The 19,895-nt window shown below is 41.9% G+C and overlaps 1 protein-coding gene across 1 annotated transcript in view; it reads left to right on the forward strand.

The window, feature by feature from the left end:
• afg2a (AAA ATPase AFG2A) overlaps positions 1 to 19,895 on the forward strand; it is a 159,688-nt gene that overhangs the window by 1,860 nt on the left and 137,933 nt on the right. The window contains exons 2-10 of the mRNA XM_033632820.2: positions 1,072 to 1,196; positions 1,426 to 1,583; positions 2,501 to 2,559; positions 2,699 to 3,358; positions 3,442 to 3,571; positions 4,834 to 4,890; positions 5,225 to 5,348; positions 8,363 to 8,464; positions 8,690 to 8,843. Coding sequence (XP_033488711.2) covers positions 1,072 to 1,196; positions 1,426 to 1,583; positions 2,501 to 2,559; positions 2,699 to 3,358; positions 3,442 to 3,571; positions 4,834 to 4,890; positions 5,225 to 5,348; positions 8,363 to 8,464; positions 8,690 to 8,843 — 1,569 coding nt within the window. The remainder of the gene's footprint in view (positions 1 to 1,071; positions 1,197 to 1,425; positions 1,584 to 2,500; positions 2,560 to 2,698; positions 3,359 to 3,441; positions 3,572 to 4,833; positions 4,891 to 5,224; positions 5,349 to 8,362; positions 8,465 to 8,689; positions 8,844 to 19,895) is intronic.

A 19,895-nucleotide genomic window follows, 5' to 3' on the forward strand; every position in this document is an offset into this window, starting at 1 on the left:
AGAGGACACCAGCATTGGCAGGTCCACCTTTGGCGTCCCATTCTCTTCACATATGAGAGCAGGTTCACACTGAGCACAGGCATGAAAGAGTCTTTATGTTTTTTACCTTGATTTTCAGTGTGATTTTGAATCCAGCCCTCAGTGGGTTGATGATTTTGGTTTCCACTGACTGTTGTTACGTCATTTTGTTCTCAACAAATTATACAATGTACATCAGTGAAGACTGTCAACTTGAATAGTTCGTTCATCATGATCTGATGTGTGATTTAGGTGTTCCCCTTAATTTTTTGAGCAGTGTATATTTAGTGAGCGACGAATCATGTGGACATCTCTCAAAGTTACAGTGTTTTTAAGATGAAATTCCCTCTTTGTTAATTTATATCAGCCAGGAGACTGTCGGGGCAAACGCACAGAGGACATTTTATACCAAGAGGATTAACTTTGGAAGATATCTGCTTGATTTGTCTAATTCAGACGGCTGAAGCCTCAAATAAAATTTAGCTGCACTGAAAGAGGACTGTGTGGATTTTGTCCCTCATCACTTAAGCTGAAGCACATTAGGAAGGGATCTCTTCATGGCCAGTATTGTCAGGAGGAATGATCACAGCATGCAAAACCATACTCCAACAGTTTTCAGTCCTTTTCCGGCCCCTTAGCTGAAAGAGAGATGGAGCAGGGGCCCCTACTACAGAGGACTGTTTTAGCCTAACACTGCAGTCTTCCCCTGTATTTGCTTTACATGTTAATGAGGAAGGAAACTCCATTTTCACAAGGATAAGTTCTTGCAATTTATTTTGAAGTGTGTTTTCAGACATTTTAATTTTTGAAAAGAAAAAAAAAAAAAAACGTACACTGCTATAGTATCACCTACACAGGAGTGTATGAAGTAGTTAGACTAAGTACGATCTGGACGAGCTACGTTAAAATCATTTTAACATGTTCACAAAGTGATAAATTAACAGTAGCGTTCTTCAGAATAAATACTTACAACTTTTTGATACCTGAGAACAGTTACAGCAAATGCTTCTTTACTTTTATTTCACATGATATTTTTCCTAATTTTCCTCCCAGCTGACGACAAAACACCCAAAAGCTGCCGATCGACTTTAGTCCAACTGAGCCTCAATTCAATGAAGTCAGCCAGTGTTTGCATCGGGAGACCAGTCCTACTGACGAGTCCCTCAGGACAACAAGAGGTGCTGTCTTGTCTCTTCATCAGTTTCTATGCCAGATAATTTCAAACAGTTGTATTGTAAAACTCCACTGACATGTTGAATACGTAATGTTGCGCTTTGTTCCAGTCCTTAAACCTTTAGTTGATGGATGGTTTGTGTTTTCAGCATTCCGCCTTCCTTCCTCTGATAATTTTTCAGCTCTGACACTTTTTTAATAATCATTCGTCTATTTATGTCCTCTGTCTTCCAGGTGTGTTTAGGTTGGCCTGTTGCCTCCTTTCCAGGTGGAAAAGTCGGTCTTCAGAAATGTGCTCAGAACAACCTCAGAGTGAAGTCAGGGGACGAGGTGACGCTGCACCCGCTGACAGGTCCTGTGCTTCAGGCTGAGGAGGTGGTTCTCTCCAACAGGTGAAGTACATCTGGCTCTCATTAAATATGCTTATGTCACATATTTCACTGTGACATGTGTGTCATAAAACTGCACTATTAGCAAAATGAAAAACAACTTTTCTGTTTAAATGTTGGTCATAAACATCTGCAGCTGATATTTTAAAATACATATACAAATAGCTGATTGAATCATATGTGATAAAGTCATTGTAATAATGTACAGGAGTATGAGCACTAATGTTATACCTCTGACAAAGCCTTCAGAGTGTATCACACCTTCATGTTATTTCTCAGGTAAGGACTGCCATCTGCTGGTGTCTGTTTGCAACTGCAGTTCAAATGCCAAACTATCAATTGTGTAGATTTTATTAATCCACATTATAAATTATGAATAAATAGATAAACTTTATTTATAGGGCGTTTTTCAAAACAAAGTTACAAAGACAATGTGGAATTCAATCGAATAAAATGAGGCAACTTCAAGAAATACAAAGAACAATAAAAAAAAAAGATAGAATATCAAAACTGAAGCAGCTGTAGATTGCACTTAGATATATAAACTCAAACAATTAAAATAATACAAGAATAAAAGAATACAATAACCAGTGACAACACAAAATAAGACATATATTAAATAAACAAAATAAATAAGTTAATAAAAGGCTTATTTGAACAGATAAGATTTAAGAAGTGATTTAAAAGATGTCACTGATTCAGCTCGCCTGAATGCATCTATTTGTAATTATCATTTCTACACAAATCTGTTTTTATATTACGTTATGACATATTATAATGTGATATGTTCGGCGAACTTTGATTATCTTCTTCCTATTTTAATGTTTTGTAACTTCTGTGAAGCTGCTCTTGTAAAAAGATTTGTTGTAAAAAGATGTTTCATTCTGGTTAATTGTCACACCCATTTAACTTTCATTCAGGTCAAAAGATGACACACTGGAGACGGATGAGTTCAAGAACTTCTTCCTGAGGTCTCTGGGTAAGTCAGTTTTCATCATCCATACACATTTACCCCATATGGGAAAAGCAGAAAACTGTGTCCTGGTTTTAAATTGCTGTTCTTGTTCAGTTTGAGTCCAGACTGGAATAACTCTTCTGGTTTGTCTGTCTTGTGCCAGTTGAGAACATCATTTTGCCAGGAAATACCATCTCCCTGACCTACTTTGGCCGCTCGTGCAGTCTCCGGGTCGAGACCATAAGAGGGGAGGATGGCGTCACCCTCCACAGACCGGCACCTCCCTCAGGACTTGGCCCTGACCCGGAGGAGTCCTCCGTGATGAACTCCGTGCTGGACTCCACGTCAGCCGACCTGTCCCTGCAGCTCAGTTTGCTCACTGTGGATGACAACAGCGCTGACGGGGCACCAAGCACGCCTGGAGACATGCTGGGGCCTGCAGCCAGCACCCCACGCCGACCAACCGTCCTCCCTTCTCTCTCCTCACCCTCTGCTCCTTGCACCCCATCCTGCAGCTCCCAGAATCCTCCTGCAGGGTCAGCGGAGGATGCCGTCAGTATGGAGGGCTCACTGAGCTCAGAGCAGGCAGAGAAAATCCCCACAGCTCCCCCTGGTGGTGCTCTTAGTACTGACACCTTCTACTGCCTCTCCTGCTCCACTAAAGTCAGTTTCAGAGGCAGAACAGGGCAGCAGGATCCAGATGCAGAAGCTGCAAGGTCAAAGGTCACATACAGCATGATTGGCGGGCTCAACAGCCAGTTGGACGTCATCAGAGAAACCATTGAGCTTCCTCTGAAACACCCCGCTTTATTCTCCATCTATGGTGCGTCAGACAGCACAGTGTCGTTCCATGTGCATACATTAGACTCTAAAACTAACTCTAACTGCAAGCTGTTTTCTGTGCAGGTATTCCACCTCCCCGAGGAGTGCTACTGTACGGTCCCCCCGGCACAGGAAAAACTATGATTGGACGAGCTATAGCCAATGAGGTTGGAGCTCACATGACGGTGATCAACGGCCCAGAGATCATGAGCAAGTACGGTCATATTGCTCACAAACATTACTCTCCTGTCCCAGTGTAATATATAAGGAGGATTTTATTATGTGTGGACAACAGAATTATAACTCTGCACGTGATCTGAAGTCATAATTAAATCGTAGCAGTTTAATTTACTTAATGAGAAGGGATAAAATGCTTATTGGTTTTATGGTACACCACAGGGAATTTTCAGACGGTTAGTAGTGCTGTTTCAAATTTGAATTATCGTTAAGACTGTGTTTGATACCGTGCTTTGAAAAGCTCACAGTAAATACTGTTCAGTGTCAGCTAGAGTTAACAGAAGTCTCCCAGATGCAGGTGCAGCATGCAGCGTGGGTTTGTTTTGCTGTTCCCTTGTTTACAGAGTGGGCGTGCAGCAGGCAAACCCAGTGATGCTACTGGTCCCTTGTCCTCATCCACAGTGACACACACACACTGCAGCGAGCATTGTAAAGACAGGCTGTCTTTATGTTAACCCTTTGAAACTTAGAGTGACAACACTTTTTTGTGCTGCTTTCTGACACCTTCACAAGTATTTAAACCTTTGAACCTTTGAGCAAACGGGTGCGATTGCTTTCAGAAACATGGGGAAAAAAGGCAGTGAGCAACTTTGTTAGAAAATGTCCCACAAATTGCAAATAGAAAAAAATGAATGTCGAAAAATATTTTCAAACGCAAGGGAAAAATTATTATTATTATTATTATTATCATTTTTTTTTATTATTATTTTTTTTTAATATTCTAAATCTATTTTTTTAGTATTTGTAATATTTTTACATTTTATAATTAGGTTATAGAATTATTATAATATTCAAGCACTCTTTCCAGGTCATTTCCTTGTTAGTTTGTTTTTAACTTTTCTTTCTTTTTTAAAATTATTTTTTTGTTTTATTTTTGTCTTTTTACTAATTTCTTGCTAGTTTTTTGGTCATTTCTTCTTTCATTGCTCACTGCCTCCTTTCCATGTGTCTAAAAGAAATCAAGCTGATTTCTCAGGTTTCACACATTTCATATGGTGTCATATGCTTACATAAGGTATTGGCAATGTCATTATTTTAATATTTATACAAACAAAAATGCATAGTGGTGCTTATTTGTAGTTTTCATTAGCACACCTGAAATTGAAAATTTAATGAAATTATTTCAATGTGTGCATCGGTACCTTTTCAGCACATTTCAGCAATACTGTTACAATGCTATTTTCATACTGTTTCATCTTCTTCTTCATTCATGATGTATGCTGTTTTGTGTCTCTGCAGATTCTATGGTGAAACAGAAGCGAGGCTGAGGCAGATATTTACAGAAGCATCTCAGAGGTAAACTTCAGTAAACTGTAGTTAATGTAGCTGACCATGCCCTTAAATTACCATCATCGCCACTATCTTAGTGTTTTCTGTATATGCAAAACACTAAGTGTTTTCTTTTTGTTGGCCCCTGTCTTGTGTTTATTTTGTATTTTGTGTCATTTGTAATACATGTAATTTATAAAAGCAATCATTAGAAAAAGATTAATGTGCGTACCATCTAAAATCAAACATCAAAAACATTTAATAAAACAGAACTACTTACATTTTTTCCGTTGCTTAAAATCTAAAATTTTGTAAACATCATGTCTAGTGTTAGTGTGTAACATTTTCTCTTGATTTACAGACAACCTGCGATAATCTTTATCGATGAGCTGGATGCTTTGTGTCCAAAGCGAGAGGGAGCGCAGAATGAGGTGGAGAAACGAGTCGTTGCTTCTCTCCTGACTCTGATGGATGGAATTGGTTCAGTGAGTATCCTCCTTATCCTTCAACCATAATGTGTCCTAACAGGTGATGAGTCTTAGGGTAAAGGGACAGTTCACCCCAAAATCAAAAATACATATTTTTCCTCTTACCGTTAGTGCTATTTATCAAACAAGATTGTTTTAGTGTGAGTTGCAGAGTGCTGAAGATAGCGGCCACAGAAATAAGTGCCTTCTCTTGAGTATAATGGAATTAGATGGCACTCTTTTGAGGCTCTAAGTGCTCAACAGCAATGTCTCTTTCCAGAAATCATGACCCTGTAACTCATGATAATCCACAGACCTTGTTGTGAGCAGTTTCATGTAGGAACTATTCTCTTTTTACTGAACTACACCCGCCAATCATATCACTGTGCAGAATCAACACCAGAACTGCTGAAAATGTTTTTGCCATTTTTGCTGTTCAAATATATTGATGTTATCACATACATGAATGTAGCGTACGCATACGTCCATGTTTAGTTATGATGAGCTAAACTGTGATGGCAAGATAGTGAATGGAGGTCCAATTAATGGTTTTACAAACACTGGAAACTGTCATCTATGGTCATGAGCTCCGAGTAATGACCAAAAGAATGAGGTCGCGGATAGAAGTGGCCGAAATGAGTTTCCTGAGAAGGGTGTCTGGGCTCAGCCTTAGAGATAGGGCGAGGAGCTCGGACATCTGGAGGGAGCTCGGAGTAGAGCCGCTGCTCTTTTGTGTCGAAAGGGATCAGTTGAGGTTGAGCATCTGATCAACCATTAGAGGTGCCTCCCATTAGAGGTGTCCTACTGGTAGGAGTCCCCGGGGCAGATCCAGAACACGCTGGAGGGATTACATATCTCATCTGGCCTGGGAACGCCTTGAGGTCCCCCAGGAGGAGCTGGAAAGGGTTGCTGTGGAGAGGGACGTCTGGGGTGCTTTGCTCGGCCTCCTACAGTGGTGGTACTTGAGAGCCAAATTTTTCTGAGGTGTTCTGAAAAGTTTGAAAACCACTGTTGATTATTCAGATGATTGTATCTGCTCCGGTCAGTTATACACCGGGTGATGATAGCTGCTTCTCTCTGTGTGTCATGTTTATTGCTTGGCCAGAGCTTGCAGCATGAAATGGACAGTCTTCTCTTTATTCTATCAACCATCAGTATCTCTAAGGCCTGCTTTACATTGATCGGCGCGTGTTCAGCACACACATGACTTCAGAATATGGCTCTCTGCAGCAGAACGTGGCTCTGTCAGGAAATGTCCTCATTGCAAATGCAGATTGTCATGCAGAAACCATCTCTGCATGCTGGACGCCCTTCAGACACTGTGGGTTGTGTCTCTGGGGCGTTGTTTGTCCTCTGAGCACTCTGTGAGTGCCTGATGAGAAAAAAGATGATTTCCCCCCCACACACACGCCCAACGGGAGCCTGGGAAACAAATCACCTAAGGTTGCCATGACCTGCCAATTTGGCATAGCTTTATCAGTAAAGTACATCTCCATGAGCCCAGGCAGAAACGAGCCTTCATTTGGATCGGTGATACAACACAGATACACCTACGCCCTGCCGGCTCCCTGCTCCTGCCTGTTTTCCAGTCCAGATGATCCGAGGTCATCAGCGCTGATTGGTTTGTGGAATGTGGAGAAAGCAGTTCTGCTCCTCAGCATTCTTGCCTGCACTGTAATTTATTTGTGTTTCAATTATCCTGGTGGTATTGAAAGGTGGGGGAAAAAAAGTATTCTCATCTTGCAGGCAGACCACCCTGAGAAAGATAGGAGAAACACAAGTTTTGCATCAGACAGGGTCAAATATTCTCTGAGGTTTTGCTTATTAAAACCACAGAAGAGTCACAAATGCGTGGTCATGAAGTCAAACACAGGGCTGTTTTACTTAGCTCCCAGAAAGTTGATATTGATAACTCAAAGCAACAATTTGCATGTAATTCTGGGTGCATGTCTTCACCAACATGACAGATTTGGCAGTGATACTTTGAAATGTACCATTCCTTGTCCTCCATCTGTTATTTTTAGGGATGCACTGACTGTGAAATTTTAGGCTGATACGGATGTTTAGAATTACAATATGGCCGATGGCTGACGCTGATGTTTTTTGTTGTTATTTATTCCCCCTTTTGTGCCAGGGAAACAGAGAAATCTTTATTATAAAAAATAAATGAACCATTTTAAAGTCATTCTTTGAGGGAGCGCAAATTAAATCATACACATTTATGAAACGACCTTGAATATAACCGTCCTTCACATGAAAAACATCTTTTTTAAGTGCTTTAAAAGTCTTTTTACTATATATGATATATCATATTTCCTTTCTAATATCTGTTTTATATTGCTGTCAAAACCTCAAAATCAGTAAATCAGTACAACCTCTGTCAGCTGATAGTTCCGGTCACTAGCTGCTAACAGCTAACATTAACCGGCTCTCATCCTGTAGATATCAACACAGAATTGTCGTTCACAATGTAGCATTCATTCATTCATTGATTAATTAATGCATTTTCCGTAACTGCTTATCCTGTTAGGGGTTACCGGGGGCTGGAGTCCCAGCTGACATTGGGTGAGAGGCAGGGTTCACCCTGGACAGGTCACCAGACTATCACAGGGCTGACACATAGAGACAGACAACCATTCACACTCACATTCACACCTACGGACAATTTAGAGACACCAGTTAACCTGCATGTCTTTGGACTGTGGGAGGAAGCTAAAGCACCTGGAGGAAACCCACGCTGACACGGGGAGAACATGCAAACTCCACACAGGAGGGCTCCCTCACCCCGGGTTCGAACCAATAACCCCCTTTGCTGTGACGCGACATATTTTAGTCGTCAACGTTTTGATTTTTTTAAAACCATATTTGGATAAAAACATTATTTGGCTAAATGTCTTTTCAAAGTCATTTTGATGCCTCACAAGGTAATCCACTAAATACTGACTTTGGTTCAAGGAAAATATCATGACATGACATTAAACCATGATTACTAGGTCAAGACTGATCTCTGCTGTTTTTCCTGCCCCTTCCAGGAGGGTCACTCAGGTCAGCTGTTGGTCCTGGGAGCCACAAACCGGCCCCATGCCCTCGACCCCGCCCTGCGTCGACCAGGACGCTTTGACAAGGAGCTGGAGGTGCGTACTGCCACACTGTAGTGGAAGCAGGTTGTTAAATAGTTATGTGCTATGTGGATAATTGCTGTGTGTAGGATCATTAAAAATCAATCAATCATTGTAGTACTCCATCCATTTATGGGTTAGGGTTCCTCAAGGTTCCTTCTAGGGCTCTAGCACAATTACTTTGAGTGTAAATGAAACTTTCTGTTCTGCACTTTTTATTTTTTGATTTCATGACGCCAGGTGGGAGTTCCTGGTGCTGCAGAGCGTGCAGATATTTTGCAGAAGCAGCTGAGTTGCGTACCATGCAGCGCCAACACCGAGGAGGTGACGCAGCTGGCCGACGCCGCTCATGGATACGTGGGAGCAGACCTTGCAGCTGTTTGCAAAGAAGCAGGCAAGTGAATACTGTCCTACAGTCACATAGAGAGCGAAATGCTTTGGAATTTAAAAAAAACAAAACATGTTCCCTACTCGTAGCCACCTGATGGCATCCAGAATGGTTTGGCAGCCATGTGCTCCTGACAGTCTGAATGTGGTCTGCAGTGTTTTTTTCCCTCCCTCTCCTCTGAACCACATGATGTACAAAATGTCCCAGAAGGCAGCTAAATATTGTTCCCAGAAATGCAGCTATAGATTGTGACAACGTTATAAATCCATATCATAAAACTGCCACTGAAACCAAGAACATCCACACTTACTGTCAAAGCAGTTGTGCTGTTCCTTGCATTGATTTCCTCTTCCTGAAACCAATATAATTTGGGAAACCAAAACAAAGTCGCACATGCCAGCTGGCCAAAAAATACTCACCATCTTTTAGCAGTTTGGTTTGCCTCGTGGGCTCAGGCACCCAACCAACGAACAAATAGCATACGAACAACAGTTTGTTATTGAGCTTTAGGTACATTTGACTCCACCTCTGCTTTGCCCAAAACCACAACTCCTGGTGACTTATTCCTTCCTAAATTAGTTTTTAACAGATTTTTGAGATGTTTTCTTGGAGTGTCTGACACTGCTGGAGCCTCTTTGAACACAGAGGGTCAACCATCCTTTGATATTTGCCAAAGAGGAAGTTGTGAGCTTCTGTGGTATTCAGATCCCAGTGAGAGAAACCACTGAAACCACCACTTGTTGTGAAATTCCTTTGCCCCCTCACCCCCGATGCCACAAACCAATCCACCTCACATCCTGAGGACATGCATACTGGCTTATATACAGTATGTGTGTATCTGAATGTGCTTGATTGTGGGGGTGTGTGGGATCGTACGAGCACATGCACATTTGTTTTTCTGTGTGTGTGACCCCATATGCCTCCTGGGTGGTCTCAGCGCCTGGGGTACGTGGCATATTGCATTTCCAGCTGAGGAGGGAGCTGAGGGCTGCTGTGCGGAAGCACTCCGGCGAAGAGCGTGATTTAGTGTCCACAAAGGGCCAGACGTGACTGGCAGTGTTTTCTGAGAAACCTCCTCGCGCCCCGGAGGGAGACAACAACCTCCCCAACCCCGTTCGACTCTGCTCGCTTCCCCCAAAGTCTCCAAACCCAAATCACTAAACAAACACAGGCCCTCACAAGTACGCCGCAGCAGAACTAACAGATTCAGAATGCATTTAATGCTTTAATGCTTTGCTTCTTTCTGTCGGCTCATTCAATCTGGAAATAAAGTGCTAATAAAACACAAACTGAGGTGAAACAGAATATAAATACAGCTATAAAGGCTTCAGAGTTGGGTGTCAGATCTCCTGAAATCCACATGTAATGCCGTCTAAGGTTCCCTTGAAGTTGGTTTTATAAATCGAAATATAAAATGATAAATATATATCCAGCAAATTAGTAGGCAGTCTGAGATTGACCTATTTTGGGGTTGGCGGGTTTGGTGTCGAGTTTGCAGATTTATCCCTGTGTGGGTTTCTCCAGGTTCCTCACACAGTTGAAAAGACATGCAGGTTAGGTAAGTTGGTGACCTTAAATTGTTTATAGGTGTGAATGTGAGCGCGAATGGTTGTCTGTCTTTGTCAGTCTGGCGACCTGTCCAAGATGTACTGCCCACGATCCCCATGAGGATAAGCAGTTACAGGTAATGAATGAATCTTTGCTATTCAGCCAACTACCTTAGCTGTACTTACTATAGCCTTTAGCGTTCATTCGAGGGCTGTCAAGCGATTTAAAAAATTAATCTAACTAATGACATGCTCTGTGATTAATTAATCTAAATCAACTGGTCTGCAGTCCATTGCAGTCCATTTTGCAAGACTTACTCAGTTGATGTATGAACACCTGGCTGCTAGCGTTAGCATCAGGGGCTATGCTAGCTCAGACCTCTGGGTTTGCTGCTAAATTCTTTGTATTTGTGATATTTCAGACTTGAAATACTCAAATAGTACGAAAATTCCTTACTGCAGAAATTGCAGAGAACGATGCTCAACAGTTTCATCTGTTTTTTTTTTTTTTTTTTTTAATGTAAATGTTCCGTTCACAGAGCCAAGCAGCATTGTCTCGTCTGCCTCCATCATGTGACATAGCCACTGTGGCCTTCAGTGATGCACCGGGTCAAAGGGCACCATGGAATGTAATTAATCAGCGTTAACTGTTTTAACGTGTTATTTTTCTGGGTGGCGGCACGGTGGTACAGAGTTTGTATGTTCTCCCCGTGTCAGCGTGGGTTTTCTCCAGGTGCTCCAGCTTCCTCCCACAGTCCAAAGACATGCAGGTTAATTGGTGACTCTAAATTGTCCGTAGGTGTGAATGTGAGTGTGAATGGTTGTCTGTCTCTATGTGTCAGCCCTGTGATAGTCTGGTGACCTGTCCAGGGTGAACCCTGCCTCTCGCCCAGTGTCAGTTGGGATAGGCTCCAGCCCCCCCCGCGACCCCCAACATACCCAGCTAGTTGCTAACTTTTTCTGTCTGCTGTTTGGTGTTGGACAACTTGTATATAGTGTGTTTTTAGACCTGACCTTTGAGAGTGAGCCAAAACATTAAAGTTGTGGGTAGTAAAACCAAAAGAATGAAATAAGACCCTAATGTGCTTCGTAGAACTGCAGAGTCGGGTGATGATTATAACACTACAAGAGACCCCTTTCACGGACACTAAATCATTTGATCCATTGTTGGTGCACTGCTAGGTATAGAGCAAAAATTAAAAGCTGTAAATTTAGGTTTGACTGTGTGTGTGTGTGTGTGTGTGTGTGTGTTTGTGTGTGGTATGGGTAAGGATGCACCCTCACTAAGCCCCATACTGCCACACATTGTTTCAATTGACATAAACAGACACATAAAGCCCCACAACACACACACACACACACACACACACACACATACGCAGACACACACGTACCTACAAGTTGATATCTGTTTTTTCCTTCTTTGCTTTCATTGAAAGGAACAAAGAGGCACAAAAACACATCAAGTAGGAACTGCAGTTGTTTCCTTCTGCTGCTGCAGGTAACAATGAGCTGCTGGGGGAACATACGCTCCGACGCATTGCTTCCTGCAAAATAAAAATGGGGGGGCGGCACTGCGACGGCTGCAACACGCTCGGGTCACGCACAAGATCCCCACCTTGCACAGCTGCAGAGAAGCATGCACTCATACACACTTATGGTTTCGATTTTAGATGCACGCACACACAAGAAGCACGTTGTGGTGGGGGTTTAACATCCTGCCTTCAGTACAGTACCAACCTGCTTATAGATCAGAGAGTCTTTAAACTAATTCTTCATCTCTGGAGAAAGGCAGAGGGAAGGATGGCAAGGCCAAGTGGCTCGGGTTTCTGTGTGTGCGTTATTCTTTTTTCTTTGTGAGCATGTTTGCATGTGCGTAAGAATGGATGGAAATCTTGATGTCATGCGGGAAGTTTTTGTTTGTCCACTCGGAGTTGTACCGAGCCCCAGAAACAACTTCTTGACGACAGATGTGTTATATAATCAGCACGTAATTACAGTTGATCACGGATCGGCCAGTTTCGAATGTAATGTAATGTACACTCATACCAGACCTATTAAAGTCTGTTTCATCGGGGTCACCTCAAATCCCCTTTAAGCCTCCACTGAGCACACAAATTATTAAGAAAATCTGCGCTTTACATCATGTGCACTGACCGAGGGAATCCAGGTTGAACACTGTGATCCTTTAATGAAAGGTAGGATTTTTAAACCTGGAGAGAAAGCAGGAGTGGGTCTCAGTATTAAGGCATGACCATGTGTGCGTGTACTGTTTTCTGTCAAAATACATTCATGTTTGTTTGCTGTGAAACTACAAAATCGGATAAGATAAAATCCAAAATAAGGTCAGAGGTCATTGTCCTTTAATCAAATGTCTATTTGTTCCCGTAAAGACTCACAGATGGGTGCCAAATGAAAAATAAAAACAACATTTGTCCACACATATCAGAAGTTCTGAAAATGGGCCTTTTTGCTCCTTCTATCTCAAAAAAAATCTCTTCCACACAAGCTTTGTTTAAAGAAAATCTCTAACAAAGAAGAGAAACTCAGTTTGCACCGTCTACATGTCAAAAATAAATACGTAGTTTCTGAAAATCTTCACCCTAGAAGGCGTTTTATAAAAGGTCCGTTCTCAGTGACCTAAAACGCAGTTTGAAAGGCCATAGGAATAAAATATGTCTAAAAAAAATCCTGTGTATGTGTGGACAAAGTGGCAACCTCCAGCGCTGAAAAATGCAAAAACGGCCATGGCCACTTGAGGGTGGCTCCCGAAGCCGGTCACTCCCCATAAACTCCCATGTTAAATGCCCAACCTGACAGCAGGAGTAAGCAGTTTTGGTCTCCTATAGGTAATTTTCCCCTTCGTGACAACTGTACGGGGGATGAATTTTTATATTACTTGCTGGTTTACATTTTACCAAGGCTTAAAGTTATACATAATAAAGGGCAAGCCTCTTTGAGTGACAGGCTCTCTACCAATAGTATCCTCAGCTCTCAGTCAGATCCACTCCTTGTTGAGTGCACAAAGAAGTAGAAATTTTCTGAGATCTCAGAGTTCACTAATGAGGTTGTGGATACCATAAGAAGGGGGCGTTCATATTGATTCTTGAACACAATAAATACAAGCCCATTTGAATGCAGCATAAGGTCACTTCTGACTCCAAAAAACCAAGATGGCGATTGCCGAAATGCCAAACTCAAGGCTTCAAGATGGGAGTCCACAAACCAATAGGTGATGTCACGGTAGCTATGCCCATTATTTTTACAGACTGGTGTGGCCATAGCAAGATATTGGTACAGTCCACCACAAGCCTCTGAAAGAATCTCATAGATTCTAAAGTCTCTGAACTCTTCTGCTCATGCATTTGGGTTATTCCTTCAATATGTAGCTTGCCTTTTTGACATGACATTAAAAATATCAAATAATATGAATTACCCAAAATCTCTTAACAAAAAAAGTGTAATGGTGCAAAGATGAAAGCGCTTAGTACAGATGCTGTTTGCATCTATAGATGACTGTTTCTTGATCTTTTTGATTTTCCTTGCAACTCATAGGTTGCATTTCTTTAAGTTGTGAGAAGTTCAACCGAAGATTGTTTCATTAGATTGTGTTTTAGGAGCCCAAAGATGTCACGCTGTATGTTATGTCACAAGTAAGAAGCAAGGTTATTTGTGTTTTCACATTTTAGTGATGGCCACTGTAGTTCTCCTTCATGCTTGGCACACAGGAGACGTTTCAGTTCTGCAACCTCACCGGCAGATGCCACCAAGTCCTTCGTAGTGGCCCTTTAATTTTTCCAGTTTTTAGACTCCCGAAGTGTCAATTCTCTCCAGTATTTGACAAGATTTGTGTAACAGAAATGTTACTTATTTTTTAAAACTATTTTGGTGGTCTGATCATTTTTGATGAAGGTTAATGGTTGCAGCAGAATGACAAAGTTAAGTAGTGGTAAAAATATGTCAAAGTGCAAAATTAGATTCCATCATTGCTTCACTGCTCTTTGCTGCAGGAGGAGATGTCAGATCCACTGTAGCTGAACTGTAGTAACCTTAAATTACGACCTCTAGTGGACAAATGTTATATTACTGGGGAGGTAAACAGCCAAGCTCAGCTGCATGCACTCAGATAAAGTCATCTGAATTCTACCAGCACTCTGCTGCCTATTCAGCTGTACTGTAGAGAGATTTGGAGTTTGACTATTGCTATTTCTGTATTTTTTATCTGTCTAACTTTTGAAACAATAACTGTCAAGATTTTACAAGTTAACTACTCATACACACAATTAAACTGCATATCTTTGTCAGTCTCTATTCAGCTTCTATCAGACTCACTGACTCAGAACTTCATCTGTCTCAGTTACTGTGTCTGAGGTGGACATGGCTTTCATCATGGTTTCTCGCAGGTTGACAGATTTACGTACACATTAGGATGATCTGCTGGACTCTGTTAGTCACAGCCGAAAAATGTACAGCCTGCACCCTAGTAACTCTATTTATAAACCTTTCTGACAGCGCTCCTGTTGTATCTGATGTAGCTCCTCGTCACGTCATTCTGACTGGGCTTTATGTCTGACGTGTGTCAGCACGCACACTGTTACTGGACGGGCCGACGCAGATAGAGTCATTGTAGAAGTCATGTTTTATAGTTTGTTAGCTGCAGCGCGGCTGCATCACATCTGATTCACATGGTGGAAATTCTGTTGGCTCTCAGCCAGGCAGGAGGTGCAAAGACGTTTTGACAAGTTTGATATAGTAATACAGCATTTCAGTAAGAGAGATTCATGGAAACTTAACTAACTTTAAAAAGAAAAAGGCAAAATGCTTGAGTTGTGTGTCAGAACTGCCAAAAAAAACAAAAAACTGTTGGAATTGTACATTTCTGTTTCATATGTTTCAGATAAACATTTCTAAAGTGATGTAGTTCTGATTACATGTATATAAGCTGAGGTGGAGAGGACGATGGATTGTGTGTTACCTAGGCGCGACGGCTGCCAAGCTGCAGACCAACATTCGAGACCAACAAACAACAAAACCGGTTGTTTCTAGCAAGACATTGCTGCATTTCCAGCAGCAACTGTGCCACCAAAACCAGGTGTTTATAACAACACATTAGATGCATTTTTAGCAGCGATTGTGTCACTGGACTGGGTGGGTTAAGCAAGACCTTGCAGCATTTCCAGCGGCAATTGAACCACCAAAACTGGATGTTTTTTTAACGAGACATTGGCTGTCTTTTTAAGGGTGATTGTGTCACTGGACCGGGTGTGTTTAGTGAGATTGTAGCATTTCCAGCAGCAATTTTGCCACCAAAACTGAGTTTTTTAGGAAGACTGACTGCATTTCCAGTGGCAAATTGTGCCCCTCAAACCATGTGTTTTTAAGCTAAACGTTGGTGGCATTTCCAGTGGTGATTGTGGCTAATTACGGCCTGGTCAGGACCGGCTCGGGCTCGGGCAGAGAATCTAAGCTCTAATTGTGGCACCAGAAATTGATATTTTAAACCAAAATATGATCTTTTCCTAACCATAACCAAGTTTATTTATTTATTTATTCTGGCCATAGGGTTGAACTGGGGGTACTAAAATAGATTTGATATAATCAAAGGGATGTGAAAGATAAATATTTGGATATATATTTGATTTCTGCCTTCTTCACCTAAAATGAGACAAGCTGTGAAGAAACTGCCTTTTAGGGGTCACATGCCAAAAAAGCTACGATCCACTGTATTTCAGATTCAGATCAGTTTAGAACATTTTAGAAAGATAAAGTCAAAGCTGCTTGTTGATGAACTGTGTAAATCTATTGTTTATACTGTGTATATAGGAGTGTAGAAGAAGAAACAGGCAGAGTAGCTGATTCAAACCATAAAGAGACAGCCAACAGAGAGTGCTGTATTTATATTTCTGATTCCTAAAGAGATTTCCTCCAATATAACCACATATGCACTGATTTCTACTGATCTTCCTTCGTCCAAACGTTACATTGACACTGTATCCAGCTCAGCACAGATTATACAAAACAGCTCTTCATAATGAATCCCTCTAGGTGTTTTGTGTGGTATTGGAAGCTATCATGTGGTTTCGTGGAGCCTCGCAGACTCCGGGCGTCTCTCTGTCGTCCTGTTGGCGTTCAGCTGATCCCGGTGCGAGCAGATGACTCATTTCCACAGTCTAAACAGTGCAAATTGTGTGTGTGAGGGCGCACGTTTGTTTCGAGTGTTGTATGCGTGTGCGTGCTTGTTTGGTTTGTGCCACATCCGGACACACTGTTTACAAGCCTCTCTAAACAGGGGAAGCCCACTGAAACAAAAAGGGCCAGTAAAATTGATTATGTGGAATAATAAACACACAACTCTGCACTCTGTCAGCTGAAAGCTTTTTGGTGTGCCGTCTGATTTGACGGCAAAGATCTGGCTCAATATTTAACATCCACTTCTCCAGCTTAGACTAAACGGCCTAAATGATTTACTTGGTAATTGTGCAAAGTGATCTGGCTAACGCACTTGAATCCTCTAAAGCTAAATACTTGCTGAGTAGAAACGAGGAAAAAAATGGTGGTAAAAATGAGCTTAGTTTTGTGTGTTTGACATAAATTGTGCAGTAGAGGACTAAATGGATCCAAACACTGCTGAATGCTTGCTGATGTTTACAGCGGCAGCCTTGCCTTATAAAGCGCTTTCCCCAACTCGTTTGTCCTTTTAAAGACACTTCAGGAATTTCAGGACAGGTCACATAAATATCAGTCGGATCAGCATGTGAAGTTTATTTGAGGCCTCTGTTTATAAAATCCGGAAATGTGCTGCTTGTACTCCTTAACCCCGGCACTTACCTTTACCCAGTGACAGCTGTGTGTGTTCTGTTGTGTGTGTACATGTGTGTGTACACCAGCACACGTTTTCCGCATGTTTGGAGTGTGTCAGCACATGTATTTGTCTTTGTCATCTCTGTGTGTTTGTGTATGTGCGCACTTTAAGAGCACATATTATTGCGGTGTTTCAGCCCCGGGAACAGATGTTGGGTATTGTAAATACAGGTGCAAAGACTGTTCCGGAAGCCCCGGCGAGTAATGAAAACGTTCCTGCGGTTTTGTAATAGTGTAATGCCCAAAGTATTTCACAATTCATTTGAGGACAGCGTCGCAGGAGAGCTCGCGGCTCGAGCCTGTGGGTGTCGATACACGGTGCAACATAACGTTACACACAGTACTGATTCCTCTCTGTTGAAATGTGGAATGCACTGCTGAAGTGCAGATGGACTTTTCTGACACACCTTCCTGGACTCTGTGGGTGATGAGCTGCTGTCTCTGACAATGGAGCTCTGTGAGGTTTTCCTGTTTGAGGTCTTATACTGGAACTACATGTCCTACCTCATTTTTTCGTCCTCCCTGGAAGTTGAGGCTGAACTTCAGACACTGCACTCACTCACTAGTCCGAGCAGTGTTGACCAATCACGATTGAGCGGCAGGTTACATTCAGAACCCAGTGGCAATAGTGAAAGACAATTAAGCTTTATATTAGCGTTTTCTTTTTTACATCTGCATTCACATACAGATATCTGTTCATAGTGCGTATATCTCTTAGAATAATGTTTTGTATTCAGGGGTTTGATTCTTTAGTAGAGCGGCCATTTTGGGGTGACCTCTGGGAGGTTAGCCAAAATTACGGTTGCATGGAAGAGGAAGTCTTGGCTTGGATATTCGCTGGCTACACTGGATCTTACTGGTAGAAAAAGGTTTCTTCACACTTAAATCTATGCTGTATTTTGGGGTGAAACGCTGCACAGATGTAAGTGTGCGGAAACCTTTTTCTACCAGTTTGGATGCATGTTTTCAGCACCTTGCCATGACCAAGCTGGGTGGAGCGGTGGTTGTTCTGCATCATCTAAAGTGGATCTTACAAAATATTGGCCGTTGTCCCGAGAGGCTCATCATCATCATCATCAGACCAATGGTTTCTGTGATTGGTATGGTTTATAGCCTGACTGACGCTGCATTTTTAAAGCCAATATCAGTGTTTGAGCGTTTAAAAGTTTAGATCATTATGTATCATCATAATATTTGTGTCTTTTTCAACATAATCAACAAATATATTAATTGATGATCCCTTAAATTTGTCATCTTCAAGAATGGTGGCCAAACGAATGGAGACATATCTTTGATGTTTTTGTACTGCAGTTGTTGCTGCATGTTAGTTATCTGCTGACGTACGTGTCAATATGCATCTATCGCTGATACACTAACAGTAGGTGCGTTTCTCCTCACCTCTTTTTGTGCATATCTTTTTCAATTAGTGCATAAAAAATCAGCGGAAATGGCAGAAATTCTAAAAATGCCAAGCTGTCTCCGTTGTCTCTGGCTGCTTATGTCTGCACACAGGGCTTTTAACAGAACTCCTCCAAGAGCACAGTTGTTCAGTGCTCCCTATTTCCATTGCCCAGTGGGCTCTGCATTATTATAAATCCATTGTTTTTCCTTTGAGGTTTGACTGTCGCTCTAGTAATTAGATCCTCTCATTGCACCCTCTTCTGCAGTGGCACCACATCCATAGAATGAGCACCACCTACTGCTTATCTCGATAAACCAACTCCCAGTGTTCGCACAACAGAAGTGAACCGAAAAGCGTTTAAATTCACAATTTCATGTGCTAACTTTTTGCAAATTAGCACAAGATGGATGGAAACCCAACTACTGTCTGATATATGCCAGGCAGACTTTTCCTCCAGGGTCAGCTGTGGATCTGTTGTGGCTGGAAGGTTTGGACAGCCTCTTTTCAACCCCAGCATGAACAAAATACTGCAGTTCAAATGGAGTTTCATATGAAGAGCAGCTCTCGAGAGGTATGGCGCGATGGAGGACTGTTGCTGATGGAGGCAAACCAACCTTTTTTGCTCCAACTAGCAATGGATACTCTTGCATAGCTGGTGCATGCTGACATCGATCATTAAATGAACATTCTGTCCGCTGTGCCTTCTTTTGTTTCCCCTTTTTTCGTAGAGAGGTATCTGAAATACCTCCTGTATTGATACTTCATCAAGAAATACTTGGACTGGTCTTGGCCTTAGGACATCCTGAGTTTGCAGGGGTGTTGTACTGGATTGCCGTGTACAATAAGTACTTCCTCTGTTGTGTTGGTATATGTAACTGAATGTACCAGAAAAAGGTATTGATAAATGTCATTGGCTCATTAATTACTTATGCGGGTGCTCAGAGCTCTGGCTCACAGCTCCTTGTCTTTCTCTTGGTCCTTGTCATTGGTAGAAGTTGATATATATGGATCATTTGATGCTCATTGAAACTTAATTTTATCATTGTTTCTGTTCCGTAAGAAAATGAGGATTCATATCTTGTGCTGAAAGTACTTGTGGTGTCATCACAAGTTGAAGTATCTCTGAATGTTTTGCATTCAGGGGTTTGATTCTTCAGTAGATGGGGCCAATTTGGTGCGAGGGTCAGCGGCGGTGACCTCTGAAGAGAAGGCCTTGATTTCAGGAAGGTCTGTTGTGGACCCACATAA

Source organism: Epinephelus lanceolatus, chromosome 7 (assembly GCF_041903045.1).
Source record: "Epinephelus lanceolatus isolate andai-2023 chromosome 7, ASM4190304v1, whole genome shotgun sequence".
In the NCBI taxonomy this organism is placed as follows: domain Eukaryota; kingdom Metazoa; phylum Chordata; class Actinopteri; order Perciformes; family Serranidae; genus Epinephelus; species Epinephelus lanceolatus.